At 43.2% G+C, this 26,943-nt stretch overlaps 1 protein-coding gene and 1 long non-coding RNA gene across 4 annotated transcripts in view; one reads left to right on the plus strand and one right to left on the minus strand.

Annotated features, from left to right (window-relative positions):
* The window catches only part of LOC142497805 (IgGFc-binding protein-like), a 362,065-nt gene extending 339,163 nt beyond the window's left edge, over positions 1 to 22,902 (plus strand). For both annotated transcript variants that reach the window (XM_075606152.1, XM_075606153.1), the window contains exons 23-30: positions 10,554 to 11,152; positions 12,107 to 12,671; positions 13,844 to 14,430; positions 15,403 to 15,967; positions 17,190 to 17,389; positions 18,556 to 18,930; positions 21,549 to 21,838; positions 22,251 to 22,902. In XM_075606152.1, coding sequence (XP_075462267.1) covers positions 10,554 to 11,152; positions 12,107 to 12,671; positions 13,844 to 14,430; positions 15,403 to 15,967; positions 17,190 to 17,389; positions 18,556 to 18,930; positions 21,549 to 21,838; positions 22,251 to 22,260 — 3,191 coding nt within the window. In that variant the 3' untranslated portion in view covers positions 22,261 to 22,902. The remainder of the gene's footprint in view (positions 1 to 10,553; positions 11,153 to 12,106; positions 12,672 to 13,843; positions 14,431 to 15,402; positions 15,968 to 17,189; positions 17,390 to 18,555; positions 18,931 to 21,548; positions 21,839 to 22,250) is intronic.
* Positions 1 to 26,943, minus strand: part of LOC142497810 (uncharacterized) — a 129,708-nt gene that overhangs the window by 86,450 nt on the left and 16,315 nt on the right. For both annotated transcript variants that reach the window (XR_012802324.1, XR_012802325.1), the window contains exon 2: positions 24,262 to 24,363. This is a non-coding gene — a long non-coding RNA (uncharacterized LOC142497810). The remainder of the gene's footprint in view (positions 1 to 24,261; positions 24,364 to 26,943) is intronic.

Genomic DNA, 26,943 nt, shown 5'->3' on the forward strand with positions numbered 1-26,943 from the left:
CTGCCTCTCTTAGAGATTTGAGGACCGCTTTCAGCCTATTTAGATGGGCCCGCCAGTGTTTACTATAAATGACAATGTCATCTAGGTAGGCTGCGGCATAAGTCCTATGGGGTCTCAGCACCTTATCCATGAGTCTCTGAAATGTGGCTGGGGCTCCATGCAGTCCAAATGGCATTGTCACAAACTGGTATAAACTCATGGGAGTGGAAAAGGCTGTTTTGCACTTGGACTTTTCCTCTAAGGGTATTTGCCAGTATCCTTTTGTTAAGTCCAGCATGGATATATATTCTGCGTTACCAAGGGCGTCAATTAATTCGTCCACCCTTGGCATCGGATATGCGTCAAATTTGGATACTGCATTGACCTTTCGGAGGTCCATACAAAATCTTACCTTCCCATAGGGTTTAGGGACCATAACTAATGGACTACACCACTCACTGCATGATTCCTCAATCACTCCTAAGTGTAACATTTCTTGTACCTCTTTCTCTACCAGGGCCCTACGACTTTCAGGCAACCTATAAGGACCGGAACATACTTTTACCCCAGGTGCTGTCTCGATCGCATGTGAAATTAAGTTAGTTTGCCCTGGTAAATCAGAAAAAACATCATGGAATTGTGTAATTATTGCTAACATGTCCCCTTTTTGTTCAGAGGACAACTGTTTACCCATTGGGATTTTATCGTCACTCACAATGTTCTCCCGTGGAGGCTGAGGACCTAAGTCCGTTTCCTCCCCCACCGGGTGGATGAATAGAGACCGCTGCATCTTCCAGGGTTCCAGCAAGTTCACATGGTAAATTTGTTTACCCTTCCTGGACCCTGGTTGAGCGATCTCATAATCCACATCACCCGTGCGGCGGAGTACTTCGAATGGGCCCTGCCATTTGGCCAGGAGTTTACTCTCGCAACTAGGTAATAATAACATCACCTGGTCTCAACACTCTCATGCGAGCATTCTGATTGTAATGTCTCTCCTGACTGTCCTGGGCTGATCTAAGATTCTCCCTAGCAAAATGGCCGACCACATCTAGGCGCTTCCTAAGGTCTAGTATATTTGCAGGGAATTCTTAGAAGGGGACCACTGTTCCTCCCAAGACTCCTTTAGGAGGTCTAGGATACCCCGGGGTTGGCGGCCATACAGAAGTTCAAATGGAGAGAATCCCGTGGAGGCCTGGGGAACTTCCCGCACTGCAAACAGCAGAAAAGGGAGAAGTTCATCCCAGGCTCTCTTCTCTGAATCTACAATTTCCTCGGCATCCCTTTTAGAGTTCGGTTAAATCTTTCCACCAATCCGTCAGTCTGTGAATGGTAGACCGATGTCCGAACCGACTTGACCTCTAGTAATTTTAAGACTTGCTTGCGTGTACTGATTGATCTGTGTGGTTGATTGAAGTGCTGGCTGGTTAAAGTGTGTGCAGTTAGAACCAGAAGGAAAGGGAAGTACTGGGTATACTAGCAGGGGTGGCTGTTTTTGGGGAGTGTGCAGTGGGTTAATCTATTTTTAAAGTGTGCTGTAATTTGAAGCCTGTAACTTTTTTTCCCTTTCTCCTGCCTGAGGCAGAGTGGATGTGGTTGGTTAATTGGCTGGCCTAACACACCTGCAGTGGGTGGGATTAGTTAATTGATAACCTAACACACCTGGTGGGTGTCCCTATTTAAACAGAGGCTTCTAACGAATCCTGAGCTTGCGTGTACTGATTGATCTGTGTGGTTGATTGAAGTGCTGGCTGGTTAAAGTGTGTGCAGTTTGAACAAGGAAGCAGTTAAACAAGGTATAGTTTATTGAAGTACAGTTTACTGTTAGTACTTCTAAACTTCATAGTTGCTAGAATCAGCAGGATTGAAAATGCCACTCAATGCACATCTTGCCACATGCACTTGGAGCAGCTGTTCCAAGGAGCATACCGCTGTGAGAAGTGTGAGCAGGTGGTCTCTTTAGAATCAGAGATTGCTGATCTGAAGAGGCAACTTGCAATATTGAGGGATATTGGCAATCTTGAAAGGGAATTAGAGCTCACTGAGCAGGCCCTTGCTTCGACTAGTGGTGCAGATGGTGGCACTTTTAGTGAGGAGCAGGTAAGTAGCTTAGTTGCTGTTAGTGAGGAGCAGGTAGGTAGCTGGGTGACAGTAAGAAGGGGAAGCAGGGGCAATAGGGAGAGGCAGGTCGTTTCTGAGCTGACACATCCCAATAGATTTGCCATGTTGAGTGAAGATATTGGGAATGTTGGGGCAGAAATGGCAAGGCTGGGGGAAACTAATTCCTCTGGTAGCCAGGGGAATAGTTCCTCCAGCACAGTGGGGACTCAGGATGCTCAGATGCAAAGAAAGATTGTGGTGGTAGGGGACTCCATTATTAGGAAGGTAGATAGGGCAATCTGTTGCCGGGACCGCATGAACCGAACAGTTTGTTGTCACCCGGGTGCTCGGGTTCGGCACATTGCGGATCGGGTAGACAGATTGTTGGGGGGGGCTGGGATTGACCCGGCGGTCTTGGTACATGTTGGCACCAATGACAAAGTTAGAGAAAGATGGAGGGTCCTAAAAAATGATTACAGGGATCAAGGCCAAAAGCTTAAGGCAAGGACCTCCAAGGTAGTATTTTCTGAAATACTACCAGTGCCATGCGCTACCGCAGGGAGACAGTCAGAGATCAGGGAGGTTAATGCATGGCTAAGAGAGTGGTGTAGGAAGGAGGGGTTTGGGTTTTTAAAGCACTGGGACTCCTTTTCTGAGAGGTGCCATCTATATTCTAGGGACGGATTGCACCTCAATGAAGAGGGATCTTCTGTGCTAGGGGGAGAATGCTAAAAAGGTTGGAGGAGATTTTAAACTAGGATGGAGGGGGGAGGGGAATGAAACAGATAATGAACTAAATGGAATAGATGAGGATACAAGGTGGTATGGAGGTAGAATGGGGGCAAGTGCAAGTTTGACAAGCAGTGAGATAACCATAGTAAATAGAGATAATACTAGAAAACTTCTAAAGACTAAACCAAGTGGGAGCAGAAAGGAAGGAGCAGATAAGATAATAGTACAGGCTGAAAAAAAACTTAAATGCATGCTTGCTAATGCAAGAAGCCTGACAGATAAAATGGGGGAGCTCGAATTAATAGCTACAAGGGAGCAGTATGATATCATAGGCATTACTGAAACATGGTGGGATGAAACTCATGACTGGACAGTTAATTTAAAGGGGTATTCTCTTTTTCGGAAGGATCGAACAAATACAGTAGAAGGGGAGGTGGAGTATGTCTATATGTTAAACCAGATCTAAAACCTATTATAAGGGCTGATGTCTATGAAGGGAATGATGAAAATATAGAGACCTTGTGGATAGAAATTAGCAGTGGAGGTAAAACTATAAAGAAAATGTTTGTGGGAATAGGCTATAAACCACCAAATATCTGTGAGATTGAGGAAGCTAAAATACATTTGCAAATGGAGAAGGCATCACAACTGGGTCATGTTTGCATAATGGGGGATTTTAATTATCCAGATATAGAATGGGGCAATGAGATTAGCGTTACAACAAAAGGAAACAGGTTTTTGGGGGTGCTTAAAGATAATTATATGACCCAAATTATTGAGGAACCAACCAGGAGAGGGGCAGTTCTGGATTTGGTCATACCAAACAATGTAGAAGTAATAACAAATATTCAAGTCCTGGAACATTTGGGTAACAGTGATCATAACATGGTCTCATTTGAAATAAATTATCAAAAAACAGATTACTTGGGTTCAACAAAGACTTTAAACTTTAGAAAGGCAGATTTTAATAAACTGAGGTCTAATCTAGTAGTAATACAATGGGATGATGTTTTTGCAGGGAAAAATGTAGAAGATAAATGGGCAGTCTTTAAAACATTGTTAGAAAAGCACACTTATCAGTGTATACCCTTGGGTAATAAGTATAAAAGAAATAAGTCAAAACCAATGAGGCTAAATAAACAGGTAGGGGAGGAAATGGACAAGAAGAGGAAGGCGTTTAGATTCTTTAAGTCAGAAGGGACAGAGACATCGTATCAGAATTATAAGGAATGTAACAAAAATTGCAAAAGGGCAATTAAATTAGCAAAAATGGATAATGAAAAAAGGATTGCAATAGAAAGTAAGGTCAACCCTAAAAAGTTCTTTAAGAACCTTAATAACAAAAAAATGAGAAAAGAAAATATAGGACCCTTTCAGTGTGAGATGGGTAGGCAGATTATTGGAGATAAGGAAAAAGCAGAGGTATTAAACAAATTCTTTGCCTCTGTGTTTATCAGGGAAGAATCAAGTTCAATAGTAGCGCCACAGGAGGAAGCCACAACCTCCATATTAATGACCAATTGGTTAACTGAGGAAGAAGTTCATAAGCGACTTGAAAAAATTAAAGTAAATAAGGCACCTGGCCCCGATGGCATACATCCAAGAGTTCTCAAGGAGTTAAGCTCAGTAATAGCAAAACCATTATTTTTAATATTCAAGGACTCAATTTCCACAGGCTCAGTACCACAAGATTGGCGTAAAGCAGATGTGGTGCCTATATTTAAAAAGGGAGCTAGATCACACCCGGGGAATTATAGACCTGTAAGCCTGACTTCAATAGTAGGGAAACTACTTGAAGGTTTAATACGGGATAATATTCAGGAATACCTAATGGAAAACAAAATTATCAGTAATAGTCTGCATGGATTTATGAAGGATAGATCTTGCCAAACTAACCTTATTTGTTTCTTTGAGGAGGTAAGTAGGAATTTAGACCAGGGTAATGCAGTTGATGTGGTCTACTTAGATTTTGCAAAGGCTTTTGATACGGTTTCACACAAGAGGTAGGTGTACAAAATAAAGAAAATTGGACTCAGTATTAATATATGCACCTGGATTGAAAACTGGTTAAAGGGCAGACAACAGAGGGTTGTCATAAATGGAACTTTTTCAGGTTGGGCTAAAGTCGTGAGTGGAGTACCTCAAGGATCGGTACTGGGACCCCTGCTTTTTAACTTGTTTATTAATGACCTTGAGGTTGGGATCGAGAGCAAAGTCTCCATCTTTTCTGATGATACTAAATTGTGTAAGGTAATAGAATCAGAGCAGGATGTAATTTCTCTTCAGAAGGACTTGGAGAGACTGGAAACATGGGCAGGTAAATGGCAAATGAGGTTTAATACAGATAAATGTAAGGTTATGCATTTGGGATGCAAGAATAAAAAGGCGACTTACAAATTAAATGGAGATATATTGGGGGAATCCTTGATGGAGAAGGATTTAGGAGTGCTTGTAGACAGCAAGCTTAGCAATAGTGCCCAATGTCATGCAGTAGATGCAAAGGCAAACAAGATCTTATCTTGCATCAAACGGGCAATGGATGGAAGGGAAGTAAACATAATTATGCCCCTTTACAAAGCATTAGTAAGACCACACCTTGAATATGGAGTACAATTTTGGGCACCAATCCTAAGAAAAGACATTATGGAACTAGAGATAGTGCAGAGAAGAGCCACCAAATTAATAAAGGGGATGGACATTCTAACTTATGAGGAGAGGCTAGCTAAATTAGATTTATTTACATTAGAAAAGAGGCATCTAAGAGGGGATATGATAACTATATACAAATATATTCAGGGACAATACAAGGAGCTTTCAAAAGAACTATTCCTCCCACGGGCAGTACAAAGGACTCGGGGCCATCCCTTAAGGTTGGAGGAAAGGAAATTTTACCAGCAACAAAGGAAAGGGTTCTTTACAGTAAGGGCAGTTAAAATGTGGAATTCATTACCCCTAGAGACTGTGATGGCAGATACAATAGATTTGTTCAAAAAAAGGTTGGACATCTTTTTAGATGGGAAAGGTATACAGGGATATACCAAATAAGTATACATGGGAAGGATGTTGATCCAGGGATTAATCCGATTGCCAATTCTTGGAGTCAGGAAGGAATTAATCTTTTCCCTAAATGGGGTTTTTTGTTTGCCTTCCTCTGGATCAATAAGTATAGATATAGAATAAAGTATCTGTTGTCTAAATTTAGCATAGGTTGAACTTGATGGACGGAAGTCTTTTTTCAATCTCATCTACTATGTAACTATGTAACTATATGACATCCTGCATCAGTTTAGCCATAAAATTTGTACCTTGGTCTGTCAACATAACCTGGGGAAGTCCAACCCATGAGAACAGCTCCAACAACTTGTTGGCTACTTGCTTCGCCGTTGCTGTTCTCAGGGGGAACGCCTCAGGATATCTTGTTGCATAGTCAACTATTACAAGAATAAACCTGTGTCCTTTCGCAGATGGTTCTAGAGGTCCTACCAAGTCTACCCCAATCCTCTCAAAGGGAACTGACACCAAGGGTAGAGGAACCAAAGGGGCTGGTTTTTGTCCCTTCGGACTAGTTAGCTGGCACTCCGGACATGCCGCACATAATTTAGCAATATCACTATGCATCCCTGGCGAATAGAATCGGGACGGTCCAACATTTTATCCCTGCCCAGGTGACCACCCCAAGGGACGCCTTGGGAACCAATATCTGTCTGGTGACCTCCCCTGTTTGTGTCTGCCTATTCACCCTATACAGGAAATCATTTGATAATTCAAAATGGAGGAATACTATCACCCCCTGTGCATTTAAAATCTGCTCATCAATTTTCACCACCTTGTCATACTGTCTAGCAAGTACTGGGTCTTCACTTTGCCTCTGGCGAAAGTGAAGACGGTACAGGTCTGGTAAATCTCCAGGGCCCATATCCCCCTCCCTCTGGCCATCCCCAGCCATCACTTGTGACCTCTGGCTACTAGAATGGTCACCTTGAGACCCAGATTTCTGCAACCAGTCCTGTTTGTCAGAGCGTCTTTGCTTCCGAGTCTTTTGAACCCGGTGTCTACTGGGAAAAAGGTCTGCCGAGAAGGGGAACAGTTTGCCAGGGTTCTCCTGAGCCATAGAATAAGGCTCCTCATGAGAGACTGGAGCCATTAGGTCCGAAAAGAAAGGCCAGTCCCGGCCGAGCACAACGGGGGCAGGGAGCCAAGGAGCGACTCCTACTTCGAGGTAGGCCTCCTGACCTTTTACCTGTAGCTGGATTTTGGCACTCGGATACCATTTTACATCGCCATGTATACATTCTATACTCCTTGGGAGTCAAAAGAACACACGTTAGGTGGTAACAGTTCCTGTAAGACCAGAGTATTCCCAGAGCCCGAATCTACAAGGGCCTGGACAGTTTTTCCCCCAACCCGGGCTGGAATTAGTCAGGGCTTGTAATTTTCTCCAGTGAAGGCCGAGGCGATGGTGGCCTTGTTCTCCACAGGTGGAACATGGAGAGGGTTCCCTCGTAGGAGGGGCCCGTGGATAGCGCTCCGCTGGACCTGATACTGGATACCAGGCATCTGGTGGGTCTTGTGGGCGACATCCTCGGAAGTTCCTCTCACGAGCCGACAACAAGAAGGAGATTAGGGTCTCGGCGGGGGCCAGCATTTGGACTCCGCCCTTGCTGGAACGACTGCTCCTTCCGTAGGACTTGGTGGTTGCGCGTGGACGGGCCGTAGGTTCCCCGTTGAACCGACCTCCCTCTTTGGGCGTCCGCAGGTGCCGGTGGAGTCGGATCTGTCGGCTCTAGGAAACTCGACTGTTCCTCAGCCCCAAGGAAGTTCTCCACGAGTCGGACCGCCAAAACTAGGGTTCCAGCCGCGTGGCGTTTTACCCACGAGCGTACGGAAGGGGGTATTATTTGTAGGAATTGTTCCAAAACCACCTGCTCAAGAATTGCCTCCTTAGTGCACTCCTTGGGTTGTATCCAGCACGTACACAAGTCCAATAACCGGTGAGCGAGGACCCGGGGTCTCATCTTAGCGGTATACTTCATGTGCCGGAACTGCTGCCGGTAGGTCTCTGGGGTCAGACCTAAGCGATCCAGTATGGCGACTTTCACTTGTCGGTAGTCCATTGCCTGATCTGCAGGGGGGCCCTGATATGAGGCCTGGGCTTCTCCTATGAGGAGCGGGGCCAAAGCAGTTGCCCAGCGATCTGCAGCCCAGCCTTGAGCTTCGGCAACCCTTTCAAATGTCAGTAAAAAAGCCTCTGGATCCTCGTTCGGAGCCATTTTCCTCAGGAGTATGGGGGGTTTGTTTGCAAGTTCTGGACTGGCAGACCCCTGGAATTGGGTCAGCAGCTTGGCAATCCGCTCATCCTGTGCTGCCTGTAGTGTTTCATCTATCTCTGCTTGTAGTTGGGCCTGCTCCTGCATTAACAGTCCCTGCTGTTTGGTCTGCTCCTGCATTAACTGTCCCTGATGTCTGGTCTGCTCGCACAGAAACTCTAAAAAAAATTCTTCCATTTTTCTCATTCTTGTGTGTGTGTGGCCCTTTAACTGCAGGGGCCTTTCAAAATACCGTCACTTCTGACAACATATGTTGCAGGGTACATGCAACTACACACGCGGGGTCTCTTGACAAGGCTTATTTATTTAGCCTTAAAAAACATACAGCACACAAAACAAAATAGCTTCTCTTCAGCAGACAAAACAAAATAGCTTATCTTCAGCATAGCAAACAAAACAGGTTCTCTTCAGCATGGCAAACAAAGCAGTTTCTCTTCACCATGCAGGACACAACAGTTCATAAACCCTGTACTTTGCAAACAGACCTTATATCAGTAATCTCTTCAGTAACTCACTCCTGTCTCCTGACCAGCTAGCCAGCATGTGTGCACATCCTGGGGTTTTTAACACACCTTGATTAGGCAGCTGGGATCCAACTAATTGCCATGAGCTTCCAAGCTGAAGTTAACCTCATCACTGCTGCACTGCAGACTAAACATAAGTCTGCCAGGCATATAGATGGTGGCTTTTATTTACCCTGTCACACCATGTGTGTGTGTCTCTTTGTGGTTTGAAGTTTCCCTTCAACATGGGGACTTACATGTCTTTAACATGTTTTAGTACCTAAGGTCCAGCGGCAACCGGGTGCCATTGGATCTCTGGCATTTGCAGCCATGTGATAGTTTCCGCAGTGATCACACGACTTCCACTGTTCCCACGGCTGGCTTCAACAGAACTAGAGAGGGCTCCACTATGGCTTCAAACAGGCCAAGGGTGGCCTGCGCATTTAGCACCTGCAAAACTAGCCTTTTCCAATAATGTACCTGGTACGTCATTAGGACACTGAAAAGGTTAATGTTGGGACGTATTCTCACAGTGGTGTCTGTATTTTTCTTTCTGATTCTGTGAATATTCATCATTTATCTCAGGGTCCGTCCTGTTTCACCTACAGTACGTACCATCCTGTGCTGGGGCATTTCATGGACATACTACATCATTACTACATCATTACTTCAGCACGGGTGGCTCAATCGGTTTGAGCCACCTGTGTTGAAGCAGGGATATCCTGAAAACTTGACCTGTTGGTGGCCATTAAGGACTGCAGTTGGCCACTCTTGACATAGTAAAACAGACAACATTGGATGATCCAAAAGAAAAAGAGTCCAAGATGTTGTAGTCTTTATGTATTTGTGGTGATATTATAGGTATTGTAATTATTTAAATCCAATACACAAAGAGGCAGAAAAACATGAGAATATAAACCAATATACAAATAGAGAACTCTACAGTACTTACAGATTTAAACTGGGATAATGGATTAATGTCACATTCTCCAATATGAAAGTATTCAGATTTAGAAGAGATAGAGAGATAGAGAGAGAGAGAGACTCCTTGCACCATGTGCTCAGGAATTTCACACCTCCACTGTGGCTACAGTATATAACTCCCATGCATTTCTTTCTTCCATTCCTGTGTAATACTAAGCATTTGCAGTACACTGTATTACATATACATTTCCTGTTTTCTTGCGTATCATGCCCTGTATAAATATATCTTACCATATCAGCTTCTATTGTAATACAGTATGTCTGAAGAAGGGACCTCATTTGACCTGAAAGCTTACACTCTTTAAAAGCATCAGTTAGTTATTAAAGGTACATTATCACTTCTAAAAAGTGGTGACTCAGCACTAATATATCCTACTACAACATCTAGATTGTGACTTTAGTGGACGATACAAAGTGATCTGCAAAACATGAATGAAAAAATGAATATTCAAACATATATATTCTCAGGCGCAGTAGTTCATTCTGGTTGCAGCCAGAAATGCCTAGGAACCTCACAGGAATCCCAAACGAAAAATCACAAAGAACAGGAATGGACTTGTTGGGACACAGTAGATTGAGACATACTACACCAATTATTATCTTTTGCCTTTATTCCTCATATCAATCTATTGCGCCCCCAGAAGCCCATTCCTGTTCTTTGTGACAGTATGACTTCTACCTTCCTCTTGTTCTGTTAATTACAAAAGTTTTTGTTTCCATCTACTCTACGGGCTATCACCGTACCATCCTCTATTAGGGCCTAAAGATAAAATAAATTAGATAATCTGTAGTGAACATGAGCATAGCAATGAATACACATGCCAAAAACAGGTACACAGCAGGAAGAAGACATCTCTATCTACAATAGTTATGCTGGTTTATTTGATCTACCATTATAGTAAATGCTGCTTCTTGAATTTTATTTCAGCCAAGATTTGTGATACGAACAGTCATTATGAGGCCTGTGGCAATGCTTGTCCAGCCAGTTGCTTTGACAGAACCGCTCCAGCCAAATGCCTGAAACCCTGTGTAGAAACTTGTCAATGCAATGACAACTTTGTTCTCAGCGTTGACAAATGTGTTCCCATCAAAAGCTGTGGTTGCAAATATAATGGTCAGTATTACCAACCGGACCAGGAGTTCTGGTTAGATGAGAACTGTCGGGGGCAATGCAAATGTGACCCAAGTCTGGGAATAGTAGAATGTCTGAAAAGGAGCTGCAAATCCAGTGAGAAATGCATGGTGGTTAACGGAATACGTGGATGTTATCCTATCAAATATACTACCTGCATGGCATCTGGTTACCGTCATTATACCACGTTTGATGGAAAGAAATTTGACTTTATGGGCACGTGCATATACCAACTGGTTGGAGTCACATCCAATGACTCAACCCTTACCCATTTCACGGTCAATATTCAGAATGAACACCGTGGCAACAAAGCAGTCTCCTTCACCAAAGATGTCACATTGGAAGTCTACAAACAAACTATAACCATGAGCAAGGACAATCCACAGAAGATAAAGGTATATTTTTCAGGGGGTGGGGGGGATCATGTCATATTCATTACAAACATAGCATGAGAAGGTCAAGCAAATCTATAACCATGATTAACAAAAACACAGCCAAGGTCAATTACCTCTCTAACCAGGCACATACAGTAAGATTAGTCAGACAAGTATAATCCAAGAGTCAATGAGTTTTTACATAAATTACCAGGACCAACCAACCAACTAATCTCATTTTGGTTAATTAGTCCTACCATTGCCAGGCTTTTGAATAGCAAACTGTGATAAAAACAATGCTTTAGTACCTGTACTAGTGAGACTTTACATTTTAAACCATGTAAGAAACAAAGCAATTTTAAATAATGTTGAATGTTCATATTGAAACACTTTATACTATATTATATACATATACTTTATATTTTGGAGCAGGCATTGTAAACACATGTATTGTATTATGTTTGACATTATTAACATATGCGTTTACTTATTTGTTTCTCCTTAGAAACAATATACTAAGCAACTAATGCATGCACAGTAAATATATTACTTAATGTGGGGGGAAATGAAATACAGTTTGTAAACTTTAGAGAAAAGAAATACAATGCATGCAAGCGGTTCTCTCTGGATTGTCACAACAATATAGACAAAGGAAGAAATCATTCCAAAAACCATTAAAAAGCATGTTACAATTAGACATACGCAAAAAAACTAAAAAATATATATATATTTGTCTACAAAGGATCAGTACAGAGTGAGTAGGTCAATGGTCTCTGTTTCCTTCTCTGTAAAGATAAGCAAGATAATTTGACAACATTTCCCATCTGTAAAACTGGTGCCACATTCATACAAAATCGGCCCCAGAAAGATCTACAATGCATGTTTCCTGTTGTAGAGGAGGAGATAATGAGATGTGGAATATGTAACGGTTTTGCCTTTTAGTTAATTAACAGGAAACATTTCTTGATATTGTAGGTAAATGGGATTTCTACTGAATTGCCTTACTATCATGACACAACAAAGGTCGTTGCCTACATGAGAGGGATGAATCTGGTTATCAAGACAGATTTTGACGTCACTGTGACCTTTGATTGGTCCAGTACTGTACGTGTGATCCTTCCCAGTACCTATGCAGCGGCAGTTAACGGTTTGTGTGGCAACAACAACCAAGACCACTCTGATGATTTTACCCTAAGAGATGGAAAAATAGCCCCAACTGGAGTAGAATTTGGAGAACACTGGAAGGTGGGGGAGATACCAGGATGTACTACAGCTTGCCCCACTTGTCCAGTGTGCAGTAATACACAAAAGGAGCCGTACAAAAGTGAGCAGCACTGCGGGCTGCTCACTAAATCCGATGGACCGTTCAGCCGATGCCATGCCATTGTTAACCCAGCACCATGCTTTGAAGACTGTATCTTCGATGCCTGCCAGTATATGGGTCACCAATCCACTGTGTGCAGCAACATTGCATCCTATGTTTTAGAATGTCAGCGTAAAGGCATTGAGATCAAGGAATGGAGGACACCAATGTTCTGCCGTAAGTTCTATTTCATACTTCAGTATAGAACAGCCTTGTGTTTTATCTTAAGTCATTCAGTGGTAGGTCAATCAGAGACTTGATTAAAAAAAGGTAATTTTGCCCATTAATGTACTGTATGCGTTGGGGTTGGTGGGGGGTGTTATTTATGTATTGTGTTGTAATCTTTTTTTTTTTGAATGGGGAAAATGTCTATTAAGACGCTTTTGGTTAATAGCACTTTTACCGATTCCTGTTGTTGGTGCAGGGGGTGGGTGAAGGTGGTAGTTACCTGACGGTGGTGCTTAGGCCATGCGGGAGTGTAGCGCGAGGGGTTAACCCTTTCATTACCTTTGCGGTTGTAACCGCTAAGGTAATGAAGGGATTAACTTCGAGGGCCAGCTATTTAACCCTTTCATTTAGCCGCTAAGGTAATGAAACTGGCTGCAACCGCCCTTACATACAGGAACTACTGGGGTTCCCGGGTGGGTCCCCGCTGGCCTCTGGTATCAATCCTATGCAGCAAAATGAAAAGAAACTGCTTTTATCATCTTGCAATATCTTTAGCAGCAGCCTTTAGCTGGCGCCAAAATATTGCAAGTTTTATAGTACGATATGCTTATTGCTGCTTAGGAGGGAATAGCAGTTTCTGGCAAAAAAAATGCGATTTCTGGCATTTTTTTTTACTTATCGTACTGCTTTTTTTTGCCAGAGTATTATAGTACTAAAAAAAGCAGTTTTAGTGCGCTATTGCTGTTATCGGAGGTTTGTGAATAGCAACACAGGCAATATCGCACTATAATGGCATTTATAGTACTATAAGCCACTTATCGAAGTTTAGTGATTGAGCCACTATACATATAGCACTAAAGGCATACTGTTTCATGCATTCATATTTGCTTGAATTATACTTACTGCTCTGACAATGTCAGATTTTTCTTTACACATCTCTTTTTTGCCTTGAGAATAAGGATACAGAGTAGGGATATTGGGGTTTTCTTTGGTGGCGTTTTCTTTTTTGTTGTCGTTTCCAATAAAAATATTTTATGATGAATCAAAAAGGGGGATTTTATAAAAAAAAATTGCAGGATTTAGTTCAGCATTGGGCGTCAGAATTAACATGGTTAGTTGTCTTTCCTAAATAGCATTCAAGATTGAAGGTAAAACTATAATTTATACATTTGTTTCCACAGCTTCTATCTGCTCTCAAAATAGTCATTATGAGCTCTGCGGGTATGGATGCCCCATCACCTGCTATGGTCTTTCCTCTCCAAAATTATGTGTGGCCTCATGCACTGAAGGCTGCTACTGTGACAACGGGTTCGTCCGGAGTGGAAAGAACTGTGTTCCTATTGCAGAATGCGGCTGTGTTTTCAAAGAGAAGTACTACAAAGAGGGGGATGAATTTTACACTGACAGCCTGTGCCATGAGAAGTGCCAATGTGGGAAGAATGGTGGCATTCTTTGCCAGAACACCGCCTGTGGGGTTAATGAAGAGTGCAAAGTGGTACAGGGCATACGAGGGTGCCATGCAAAAGATGTTGGGAAATGCGTGGCATCAGGATACCCTCACTACATGACCTTTGACGGCTACATGTTTGACTTCCAGGGCCCCGGCACCTACACCCTAGTTAAAGTCAATAGCACCAGTGTTAATTTCTCTGTGATGGTCGAGAATGAATCCTATGGAGATGGAACTGTGGCAGTCACCAAATCGGTCACTGTGCACATTGAAGATCACGTTGTTCGGATGGAGAGGAATAGCAACTGGACAATTCTGGTGTGTGAGGAAATTCTAATACAGCTGTTCTGCTTATTATCTTATAACATGTAGTAAAAGATTTTCTGATCTGTATTCATCAGCTTGTTGATGAGTTTATGGTAGTAGTGCTAATACGGTGCCACCATTCTTAGAGGTAACATCATCTTTACAGTATTTCTGTCCTCATCTCAGAGCTATGCAGTCTTAACTGTGCCCAGGACATACAGTACTTGAAAACGAGAGGTAACTCTCATTGTATTGCTTCCCGGTAAAACATTTTTATAAATAAATTAGATTAAATAAGCACGTTGTAGTTTATGCAACATAATATACCTCAAGGGCAGGCTATGCAGCTATATATATATATATATATATATATACAGGAAGAAGGGACATTGCAGCTGTGGGTAGGAGTAGTGTCCCACGGCAAACTAGAGATTAACACTCTCAGGCAGCTCAGGAAGTGGGAAGAAGCTACTAACCACACCAGTAACATCTCCACTCCCTCTGTACAGAAAACGAGGATGAAGGGACTTCTGAGGTGGCCAGTGGTTGGGGATCATAGGTGAAACCTGTGGCCCACACATGGTCTAAGGTGACTTATTCTTCTCAACAGCTGAACAGCGCCAATGCAGTCTCAAATTGAATATATCCGCATGGTTCTCAAACCTGTAGTGTCAGTGAAACTGGATAACACCATCTGCATCCAAAATACCCACAAGCAAAAGTAGAAATGTCCACAGCACTTAGTTAGCACATAAAAGGTAAAAAAAACATACATGTATTGAAGCACAGGGGTCCCCTACAGGACAAGTAAACAGCAATGTTTCGGGCGCAATAGTCCTTTATCAAGCTATCTTGGCTCTTTAGCACCGTTCCTATAATATTAATTATAGTTTTAGAAAGGTTATGTCTTCCCTTGCTAGTCATTAAAACCTTTCAGTAAAGTAGGCTTTAACAACAGCAGCTAAATTGCATTTCCCCCCTCAGGTCAAAAGTGAAAGCTACAACGTGCCATACCGATCCAATGACGGTCAAGTCTGGGTCAACCAAGAAGGAAACAACCTGATTCTTCAGAGCATGATTGGCTTGAGAGTCCTGTTCGACCGCGTATACTACGTTTCTGTCTCGGTCCCCAGCTCATTTTCTGGGTTCACCCAAGGTCTCTGTGGCAACTTCAACAGTGACATCTCCGATGATTTCCGCCTTCCAATTGGTAGCATTGTTAAGGATCCTGCACAGTTTGGTGCATCCTGGAAAGTAGCTGGTGATGAATCAAATTGCCAGGGATGCACCCAAGGGCAATATCAAACCTGCCACCCAAAAGTAGAGGCCGATTCATCCAACAGCTGTAGGTTGATAGCAGATGTACAGGGCCCATACAGGGATTGTCATGCCTTGGTGACCCCAGATTGGCATTTTAAAAACTGTGTATATGATATGTGTGCCGGGCAAGGGGGACAGGAAGCATTGTGCATGTGTCTGCAAGCCTATACCACAGAATGCCAGAACGCAGGTGTCATTATTGGGATCTGGAGAAATACAACCAGCTGCCGTGAGTTATTTTCTATTATTCTGTTCATCAACCCTCCTATTAATCTCGATTTGTAACTCCTTAATCTAATGCACGTTTATATATTTATTGGTCTCTTGGTTTGTTTTAACTCTGACCTATAATTTCAGTATCCGTGTCTACCCATTTGTTATTATAAAGACAAGAACTGCAAAGTCCAGTACAGTGCTACAGACCCTATATACCGCAATGTTGATAGGAATGTCCAATATAAACACTCTTTAGTTCATAATCTTCTGGAGACTTGTCTGTATGCACCAATAGCAAAGGACTACACACTATAAATAATATGAACTACCTTCCTGAATGCGGGTCTGGTGCCTAGTGAGGAATGTGAGGGACAGTTGAGGCCACCTGGCTTTAAAAACAGGTGGAACACAAATCTCTTCCCCAAAGATAATGGTTAACCAGCCCTGGAAGGCAAGACTGTGTGGGATCAATCAGATGGTGTGCTGAGCATTCTGTTGTCAATTGTATTCACGGTGAGCTGGTGCAGGGCTCCTTGTAGCGTGCGTCCTGCTGGAATAATCATGAAGAGGATAATCCGTAGAAGGAAATAAGCCGTGCACTGCTGAAATGAACAGGCTCAGCAACAGAAAAATGTAAAAGTAAAAAAATCACAGGCAGGACCAGGAAAAAACTCTTCAAGCACGAAACACGGTAGACATTTTTCCTGGTCCTGCCTTTGGTTTTTTTGCTCCACTGATGCCACGATCACAATACATTTTTACTTTTACATTTTTCTGTTGCTGAGCCTGTTCTTTTCAGCAGTGTGCTGCTTATTTCCTTCTACAGATTCTCCTCTCCATTTTTTTCAAATTATTATACTGCAACAATGTAGAGGTAAATGCACTAGTTTTTACTAATATGGCACAGATTACTGTACTATAATGTCAAACAAACGGCATGCTATATTTACAAAAATCGTAAATCGTTTGCCAGTTAAACCAACCTTGATTGTACTACCGTTTTTTTGTATACAATACAAATACAAGTATTTAGCGCCTAGCATATTTGCATTAAAATAGAGTTATAAACTGATATAGTTTGTATCTGTGGGCAGAGTATAACTCACTAGTACATAAAAGTGTATGCACCCATACTACATGGAAAAGCAAGTTACATGTCTAGCAATGAAACAGAGGCATGCTTATCTGAACCCGAAAACCCCATCATGTTTTGTTTTCCCTTCATTCCCCCACAGCTATGGACTGTCCAGTTAATAGTCATTATGAGTCATGCACCCGGACCTGTGAATTCACTTGCTCTGGCATCATTGCCCCAAGCACCTGCACAGATGGATGTTTTGAGGGCTGTGAGTGTAACCCTGGCTACGTGTTTGATGGGAACAGATGTGTGAGTCTGAACCAATGTGGTTGTGTCTATGTTGGAAGGTATTTAAAGGTAAGATGGAAGTACTCCTTTTAACATATTACGCATTAAGACTCTTGGTGAAAAGGAAATACTGATGTACAACCGTGTATCCAACAATGAACTAATTTATTATCTTATCCATAGCTTTGAAAGTAGCACAATAAAAGTCCAAGTTGACCGTGACTGTCTGTAAAAACATTCCAGATGATTGAATATGTACATTGATTGTTACATATTTTATTTCCTATGCTAAAGGCATGTCATCAATTAGCAAGTAACCAAGCCTACATTTTTGCACGCTTTCCCTTTTTATTTGGTTTTACATGTGTCACTATAACATGCCAGTCTTTAGACAGACATACCATTGTCCAAAGGCACACTGCTCTATAACAGTGGCCCCCAACCTTTTTCTTTTTTTTTTACATAAAATTGTTTATATTAGAAAATATACATATATGTATAGAACCCCTAATTAATACATTGTATTGCCTATTCATCAGACTATTGCTAACAAAACCATTTGACTGATCCTAGGCAGTATAGTGTGCTGAGCTTGTGGGGGAACACACGCTGAAAAAGGCCCCAAACTGCCCCTCAGTGTGTGCTGGCAGCATGGCTGGAATAGTTGTCAATTATTGTTGGAGCTCTTAAAGTCACGCCCCTCAATGCCTTGGAAAGCATGCTGGGGAGAAACTTTGTAAACTCCTGTTGTGATTGACAGCTACTGTATACCACCCACACTAAAACGCCGCTTGGGGCCTTGCTAAGTGCGCCGTCCCCACACGGGCTCATGAACCCGCTATACTGCCTGGGATCCACCATTACAGATTTTTGGGGGCAAACACCTTGGAGATACCTAACAAACCCCTAGGGGTTTCTGAACCTCCTGTTGGGAATCATATACAATACTTTTGTTTTGCCGTGACGTTGCATTGCCGGCACTATAAGCTCAGCCTTAAGCCAGAGGTTCTCAACTCCAGTCTTCAAGACCCTTCAACAGGTCAGGTTTTAAGGATATCCCACTCTTTAACTGAGCCCCTGCTTGAGCCATCTGTGCTGAAGCAGGGAGTCACTGATTGAGCCACCTGTGCTGAAGCAGGGATATCCTGAAAAACAGATCTTGAGGACTGGAGTAGAGAACATCTGGCTTAAACACTAAAGGTACCTGCAATACAAAACATATGTCATTATTCCAGGCTAATGAATCCGTGGTATCTGAGGACTGCAGTCAGCGCTGCACCTGCCAAGCTGGATCTCTCTCCTGCCAAGAATTCAATTGTACGGCACTTCAGAAGTGCCAGCTGAGAGATGGGATCCGTGGGTGTCAGTCAAGAGACGCCCAATGCACCCTCACTGCTGGCTTGCACTTCTCTACTTTTGACGGCGTCTCTGGTGCTTTCCCATCAGCCGGGGCATTCGTGATAGCCTCATCATGTAATACAAGCAAAGAAGGCCAGTTTCTTGTGGCAGTCGATGTAAGCAACTACAGTGGAGGGTCAAAAAGAGGAATGGCGCTGCACGTCTTCACGTCACAGGGGCTCATAACGTTGAACGGAGCAAGGGAATTCTGGGTAAGATGTGCATCTGTGTTTAACTTTTTTTATCCCGCACAAAATCTTCGTTTGTAACGAGACAGGGTCCTAAATTAACCAGTTCATTACTACCTCTTCAGGAAGTAATGTCCAAAGTTACCTAAAAGTCGACACCGAAATGTTGTGATAGATTGACCGCTAGTTTAATAATGCCAGAAACAGGATATCAGCTCTAGAACTAATGTTCATTTTGTTATGGCCTTTGTTATAAGCTTTATTACATCATATTTATCACATATGCAAGTAAAGGTAAGAGAGCACATTAAATACAGTACAGAGATTCACTAGTAAAAAGAAGGCATATCTTTAGGAATTTTTGATGGTGGATAGACAGGTCAAGTCAGACATTAGATTAGAGATTGTTCCAGAGCCTTGCTGTGAGATATGAAAGATGGATGAACAGAAGGATGTCCTGGGAAGAAACAAGATGGCGCTCCAGTGGTCTTGTATGCATGTCTTTATTTATATAGCGCCATTAACGTACATACCGCTTCACAGCAGAAATACATGTGACAAACATATAAATGATAAATATTACATAAAGTGGAGAAGTGCTTCAGACATAAAAGTAACATTTAGGAAAAGGGAGTCCCCTACAAATCTTGGCAAGAAATGTTTTAGTTGTGCAAATGTACAATGATCCTTGTATTTTTGCACTACTAACACATTTTTTGTAAGGCCACTGGAGCGCCGTCTTCTTTCGTTCCAGCATTTGATATACCCCAACTTGCTGGGGCTTTCTGAGCACCCGGGGCAGCTCTTCACCGTGATCGCCAGAGCACACACCTCCTCATGAACAGAAGGATGACCCGAGTTACAGATTGTGACAGGAGAAATTAATATTTTTAGATCTCATTAAAACGGGAACTGCGAGTCTGGAGGATAAATAATGATGCAGGAGATTTGCGAGAATTTGCCAAGCCTTTAATATACTGTAATTTCTGTGAAATTGGCAAAATGCTGTTGAAAGATTCTTCCAGAGTTAGTGATAAATGAAGTCAGGAAGGAATTTATTTTTACCCTTAAGAGATATCATTAGATGATATTTCACTGGGGCTTTTTTTGTTGGTTTTCCTCTGGATCAATATACAGATATAGTCTGTTTGTATCCGGGGTTTTCCTGACCTGAGCCTGTCTCTTACGTGAGTTTTCCCAACAAATTTACACGAGCGCGCGAGAGGCCTGTGTAGCGACCATACAAGAATCTTCGGCGGCTTACAGCGACGCGTCACCATGGTAATGTGGCGTCAAATTATGCCGTTGGGTCACATTACGTTGCGTTGCCATGGCAACTCAACGATGTGATGTCAGAGGACACCGGACATCAGGTAAGGGTGGGGGGGGGGAGGCACAAGCAGCGGGGGAGAGCAGGCAGGGGCGCACAGACTGACAAGTTTACGCACCCCAGCATTAGATGTTAGTGCAATGGGGTTTTTTGTTTGCCTTCCTCTGGATCAATATACTGTAACTACAAATATCTGATAAAGTATTTGTTGCCTACATTTAGCATAGGTTGAACTTGGTGAACGTGTGTCTTTTTTCAGCCGCATTTACTATGTAACTACTGTATGTAACTATATAACTATACAACTGTAACCACTATGTAACTATGAAATTTATGCACATTTTGCACCGCAAATTTGAGAAGTAGGAAAAGCTGGCCACACATTAATATTTATTAGTGTTTTATATTTCATTCCTAGCAGAGACCATAAAAAAAATGAAGTTTTGGTCCGAAATGTACCATTATCCGTTTATCAAACATATACAATAGTGTACGATCGAGAAATAAATTAATTTTTTTTTATATATATATATATATATATATATATATATACACACACACACACACACACACACACACACACACACACACACTTCTGATAACTATTTTCTCTTCTGACACTTGTAAAGTTGTGTAGCATATTGCAGTTTATAGTAATATAATGAACGCAATAAATAATATATTTCTTACACTTTTTAGTATTACCGCAGCCAAATTCTGAACTTGTGCAAAGGACAAAGAGCTGACTACTGACTTTGTGAAAGCTAGCCACATTTCCCCGCTAGCATAAGTTTCTAAATATATATATCACCAAATTATATATAGCAGCATTTGTGAACAGAAGTGCTGCACTCTGCATATGCGGCTACGAGAGGTGGGCGAATCTGTCAAAATCTGTTTCCTGTAGCATCCCGAGCTTTCCATTCAAAATCCGTTCTGCAGTATTAAATCCGTTGACAAATTTTTCCAGTTTCAATCTGAGTGGATCAAAAAACGCCATTGAATACAATTTTACCAATCCAATCTGTGGATTCTGCAATCTGCTGGTGGATGTTAAGAATCAAATCCGGCGCACGGATTGCTGAATTCACGGATTGGATTCTCAAATCCACCACCGGATTGCAGAATCCACGGATTCAATTGTCGGTGATAAAAAGAATCTGAAAAAGACGTACCGTCCTTTTTGAGATTGATTAGCTGAAATCCGCCCTCAAAAATCCCCCCCATCCCTAGCCACTAGGGTAGAATAAGTTCACAGTCGAGTTGTCGCAGTTTTATCATCTGAATAACACTTGTTACTTGCTCTCTACAGTTGAATGGAAGGGAGCTGCAGGCTCCCAGTGCCATCGGGAATGGTCCAGTTCGGGTTCAAGTGTCCAGGAATGATGTAACTATCGAGATTGTTGACCAAATCACAGTGGCATTAGATATAGCAGATCAGGTGAAGGTGACTGCGAAAGAAAGACTAGCGGGAGGTATATGTGGAGCCTGTGGGAACTTCAATGGAGACAGTAGCGATGACCTGCGACTGAAGAATGGTCAACCGGCAAGCAGCATCACCCATAGCATCCGCTCCTGGGCAGCAAGATTCTTCTCCACACGGTAATGCTCTTTGATCGTCCTTTTCCAAATCACACACCTTCCTTAAAAATTCCTATATACAGGTGGACAACAATAACCACTAATAGATCGTATGTGTCTCCCTTATTTTAAAAAAAAACCAGAACATGCCCTACACATACCTACAGTATGCCTTGTAGCATCCAGTATTCAAAAATATATAGCTTGAAGCCCTCTACAAGCTGCCTTCATCCCCCCTTACATTCACCTCTGCAATGTGGCCCCCATGTTCTAACATTGAATGTCCTTTATTTTAACTTTGGCACTGAAAAGTTGGAGAGACGTGTTCTGTAGCCAACTCATATTTGAAGACTGCACTCTCAAAACAATTCCCTACTGTCATTATCCATGTATTGTACACGTTGTAATTACCTTTATTCCTTTTCTCCACTAGTCTGGTGTGAGGAGATCCTCACCCCCACTATACACAGCTTTTGCCAAGCACTATATGGATCCTGCCTCTTCTTCTTCTTCTCACCCTATGTATCTCATGACCTCCTGATGCTGGATGTTACATTGAACCTCGTCTAGAATATACAAACGTACCAATTAAGGAAGAACGGCTATAAAACCTCAATAGACTATGCCCAGCTCTGCTGTTGACTGTGTGTGTGTGTTTCATCATCTTTGCCCCAGTGCTTGTTCTGTTACTTACACTCAGGCTGAAAAACTGCTTTGCTGCAATTAAAACGTTTGATGTTTAGGACTACACAAGGTCAAACGAATCTTCAGTCTTTCAGTCTAGATGCCTAAGATATGGAAAATAGCTGAAGCGCTCAAATGCAGGTATATCTCAAAATGATAATAAGCCAGACCACTGTACCAGGGTACTAACAATTGATATAGTACCTATTGTGTCATATAATGGGTACTATCCTCCTGAAGACAGGTGGTGTGTGGTGCAACCCACTCACCATCAGTCTCATTGGCAGGTTCCCCTGAAAAATATGCAAATACTCACATCCTGGTAGGGCAGGCAGGCAGGCTGTGCAACTACTCAATGCAATACAGGGAAAAGGGAGACCAAAAAGCGCACCAGCACAAACGGAGCAGGAAGAAACCAGGACAAAAAAATGATTAAAAGGGCACTTTAATGTGGCAAAAGACCCATCCAATGCATTTCGAACGTCGCAGCGTTCTTTTTCAAGGAAAAAGAACGCTGCGACGTTCGAAATGCATTGGATGGGTCTTTTGCCACATTAAAGTGCCCTTTTAATCATTTTTTTGTCCTGGTTTCTTCCTGCTCCGTTTGTGCTGGTGCGCTTTTTGGTCTCCCTTTTCCCTAGATGCCTAAGATGCCCACACACCATATCCCACCATTACTAGGCCTGTTCCATGTTCATCAAGGGATTAAGCCAACAGTCACGCCAAATACAGAAGAACATTAATGTGTCCCAGTTGGCAAAACATTTTTTTTAAACTATACAACCTATTACCAGATGAACTGGATGAGAGATGAACTCAAATGCCTGGTAGTGGCTATGTTTCTCCTAGTGCAATCTTGCAAAGTAGCATGACAGAAAGTAGCACCTCTTGTTTTGGGTGGAATGCTACAGTACTTGAGTGAAGATTACCACTAAAGATGGGCAAACCAGTCCAGATCCATTTCCTGGATTTTTCCAAATTTGCAATTCAAAATCCGTTCCGTCGTGTAAAATCTGCAGACGGATTGTTACAGTTTCAAGCCACACGGATTTATCCAAAACCGCCACTGGATACAATCCGCTGACGGATTGTAACAATCCATCCGCACATCCCACAATCCACTGATGGATTTAAGAATTCAATCTGCTAATTCAGCAATTTGCACACGGATTGGATGGATTGGATTCTTAAAATCCGTCAAAGGATTGAGGAATCCGCGGATGGATTGTCGGTGTTAAAAAAATTAGCAAAAGGTGAATCGCCATTTATGAGACTGATCCACTGAAATCCAGACAAGAGGAACCGACTGATCAAATCCCGCCCCAAAAATTCATCCATCTCTACTTACCACCTCCACTCTACATTATTCACATTCATACATATCCTTTTCATGTTTTCAGTCCCCTCCCTTTTTGCTCCCCACATGTAAGGTGATTGTACAGAGAAAGGTGGGCGAGAATAGGGCAGACACCCTGTGCTTAAGGTTGCACTTCTTTATTATGTAAGATTATGTAAGATTATTCAACTGTTCAATTCAATTCCCAATATACAGTAAATGTCGTTTTGAGATGAGTCCTACACAAGCTGCACACAGGCTGTGTTTAGCATGTCTGCAAGAATAGCATATGTAATATAACACAGACTGCACATGTACTACAGAAAACAAACTGTGCACAACACAGAAAGGAAGACACATACACACCATGCAAGCCAACAAAAACAAGGCCCAGCACTAACACCAGGAGCAAGACTCAACTTACACAGCTAATAACGGTGATGATTCTTTTCCTCTGCCAACTTGTTGCTTTGCTTTAATCAAATAAACCGCTGTTGAGCAAAGTTGCCTTTTCTTCTCTTTTGTTCTAAGGACAGAATATAGGAAGTATGAGCATGGAGCCTGCGATGGAGCTCACGCTCCCCCCGTGTATATCCCTATAATACTTATAACAAAAACACACAAACGTAGGCCTGGAGGTACAAAGGCTGCGGCTGTTATTAAAATATATAATGTAACCCGATAAGTGCCAACCCTGCCAGTGTGTGCTACCTCCGGGTAAAGGCTCATGGTTCTCAAAGCAAGTCCTGCAACACCCACCAAGCTTGACACCCATATGAACCCTCCACATTTTCATACAGTAGGTGCCTAATTTTAACCTCTCTCTCTCTGAGGTTGAACCCAGCTTTTACCTCAACTAATATGGTGCAACACTGCAAACCAGCCCTGTGAGCAACCACTTCATCCCCAACGTTCAGAGGTGGACAATGTCATGGATGAGATTGAAACTCAGCCCTTACCTCAGCTTGTCCTGTTAAACATTGCCAACCAGCTCTGTGTGCAACAACCTTGTCCTATCTGCCTTTCCTGCTAGACACCGCCAAAGCCTCCATGTATAAAAAAAGGAAACAAAGAAGTCCAGAGCAAAGCCGCCATGTAACCTGGCAGAAAAGATACCTCAATATCTCTCCTCCTCAGATCTTCTTCTCAACCATGGCTAGTAATTGCAACCCCAACAAGATGGAGCAGCACATATAAGCATCCTTAACCACCCCTCAGAGACTTTACTGATCTCCGCCGAGCCCCCGGGGGACCAAGGAGCTCCTTTAATGCCTCTCCACCTGACCCTGGGCAGGTCCGGCCTTAGGGCAAGTTGAGCAGGGGCCTGTGTGCTCCCTCCTCTAGCTCCTGTCGGCACCAGGATCCAACTTTCACCCGATCAGAGGGTGGAACTAGAGAAGGGAGCGCTGGTCCCCCCTTCTCCAGCTACCCCCTCCAGTCTGAAGTAGGATTCTGGAGCTGACCGGAGGAGGAAGAGAAGGGAGCGCGGGGCCTCCCTCCTCAAGACCCCTTCTCCAGCTCCCCCCTCCAGTCAGGAGTTGGATCCTGGCATAGATAGGAGGGGAGGATGGAGCCCGGGACCTCTGGACCGGCAGAGAGGTAGGTGTGGGGTTGTCTGGTTTGTGTGTGTGCCCTCTTACCTTCTCCTTAGTCGTCCACCTGCTGCAGTGTTGTGCTGTCATGGCAATGTGACATCAAATTACGCCATGGCGTCATAGTGCTGCAACGTTGCTGGTCTAAGTAAGTCCCTCTTTTTTTTTTTATACAGGGGGGCCCCACCTTGGGCCCAACAAAGCCTTCTAAATATGTTCTTGCCACCAAGGCAAGAACTGACCTTCGCCAGCAAAGATGGGGCCCCATCATTTATTGCGGCCAATCGGCGCAAGTATTGGTACTAGCAACGCCCCCCTTTTGACACCCATATGACCCCTCTCAAAGGGCTCTTTAGCAGCGTATTGAGACACTTCGGAGCTATGAGAATAGGCCCCTATGGCTGCATAAAGAGCCACAGCAAATACTTTTTTTTGCATCAAAAACTCTCCCATTAATGCCTCTCCATGCTGACAAATACTGACAGTGACCGATACAAATCTTACACTCTGTATAGATACAGATCACTAATCTACAGAGCTTACATTCTAATGTATATATACAGTATAGATAGATATACACAGTATATAGATCACTAATCCTCAGATCTTATGCTGTAATGTGTGTGTATATACAGAAAACTAATCCACAGATCTTACACTGTAATGCAAGCATGTCAAACTCAAATGCTAACAAGGGCCACATAAACAAGGTTTAAGTCTAGGAGGGCCGCAAAAAAAAAAAAACTTACATTTTCATAGAAACGTAGGTTTATTTCGAAAAGTACTGGCGTGTGTGTGTGTGTGTGTGTGTGTGTGTGTGTGTTGACCTCACTAACCGAACCAAAAAAAAAGCCAGACGTGAATGACTTCTGAACCCATTAACCAGTGTCAGGATGCCCCCTCTTAACAATTTCCAAAGCAGCAATCTCGCCTGGGATCTTACCTGATCCGCAGTCCCTCAAGGTACTATACTGGAGGGGAGGTGTTCCCTACCTGTCTTCCGATGTCTCCCGCGTGAAACTTGAGTCAGATCTGGAAGAAAGCAGAATAGGTTATTTCGGTGTAGGTATAGTGCAGTTAAGATAAAACAGAGAGAGTGGGTGCGGGTGACAGACAGAGGGTGGGAGAGAGAGAGAGTGGGAGAGAGAGAGAGGGGTGGGAGAGAGAGAGAGGGTGGGGGAGAGAGAGAGGGTGGGGGGAGAGAGAGAGGGTGGGGGAGAGAGAGAGAGGGTGGGGGGAGAGAGAGAGAGGGTGGGGGAGAGAGAGAGAGGGTGGGGGAGAGGAGAGAGAGGGTGGGGGAGAGAGAGACGAGAGGGTGGGGGAGAGAGAGAGAGGGTGGGGGAGAGAGAGAGAGGGTGGGGGAGAGAGAGAGGGTGGGGAGGAGGGTGGGGGAGAGAGAGAGAGGGTGGGGGAGAGAGAGAGGGTGGGGGAGAGAGAGAGGGTGGGGAGAGAGAGAGAGGGTGGGGGAGAGGAGAGAGAGGGTGGGGGAGAGAGAGAGAGAGGGTGGGGGAGAG

Source organism: Ascaphus truei, chromosome 6 (genome assembly GCF_040206685.1).
Source record: "Ascaphus truei isolate aAscTru1 chromosome 6, aAscTru1.hap1, whole genome shotgun sequence".
In the NCBI taxonomy this organism is placed as follows: Eukaryota; Metazoa; Chordata; class Amphibia; order Anura; family Ascaphidae; genus Ascaphus; species Ascaphus truei.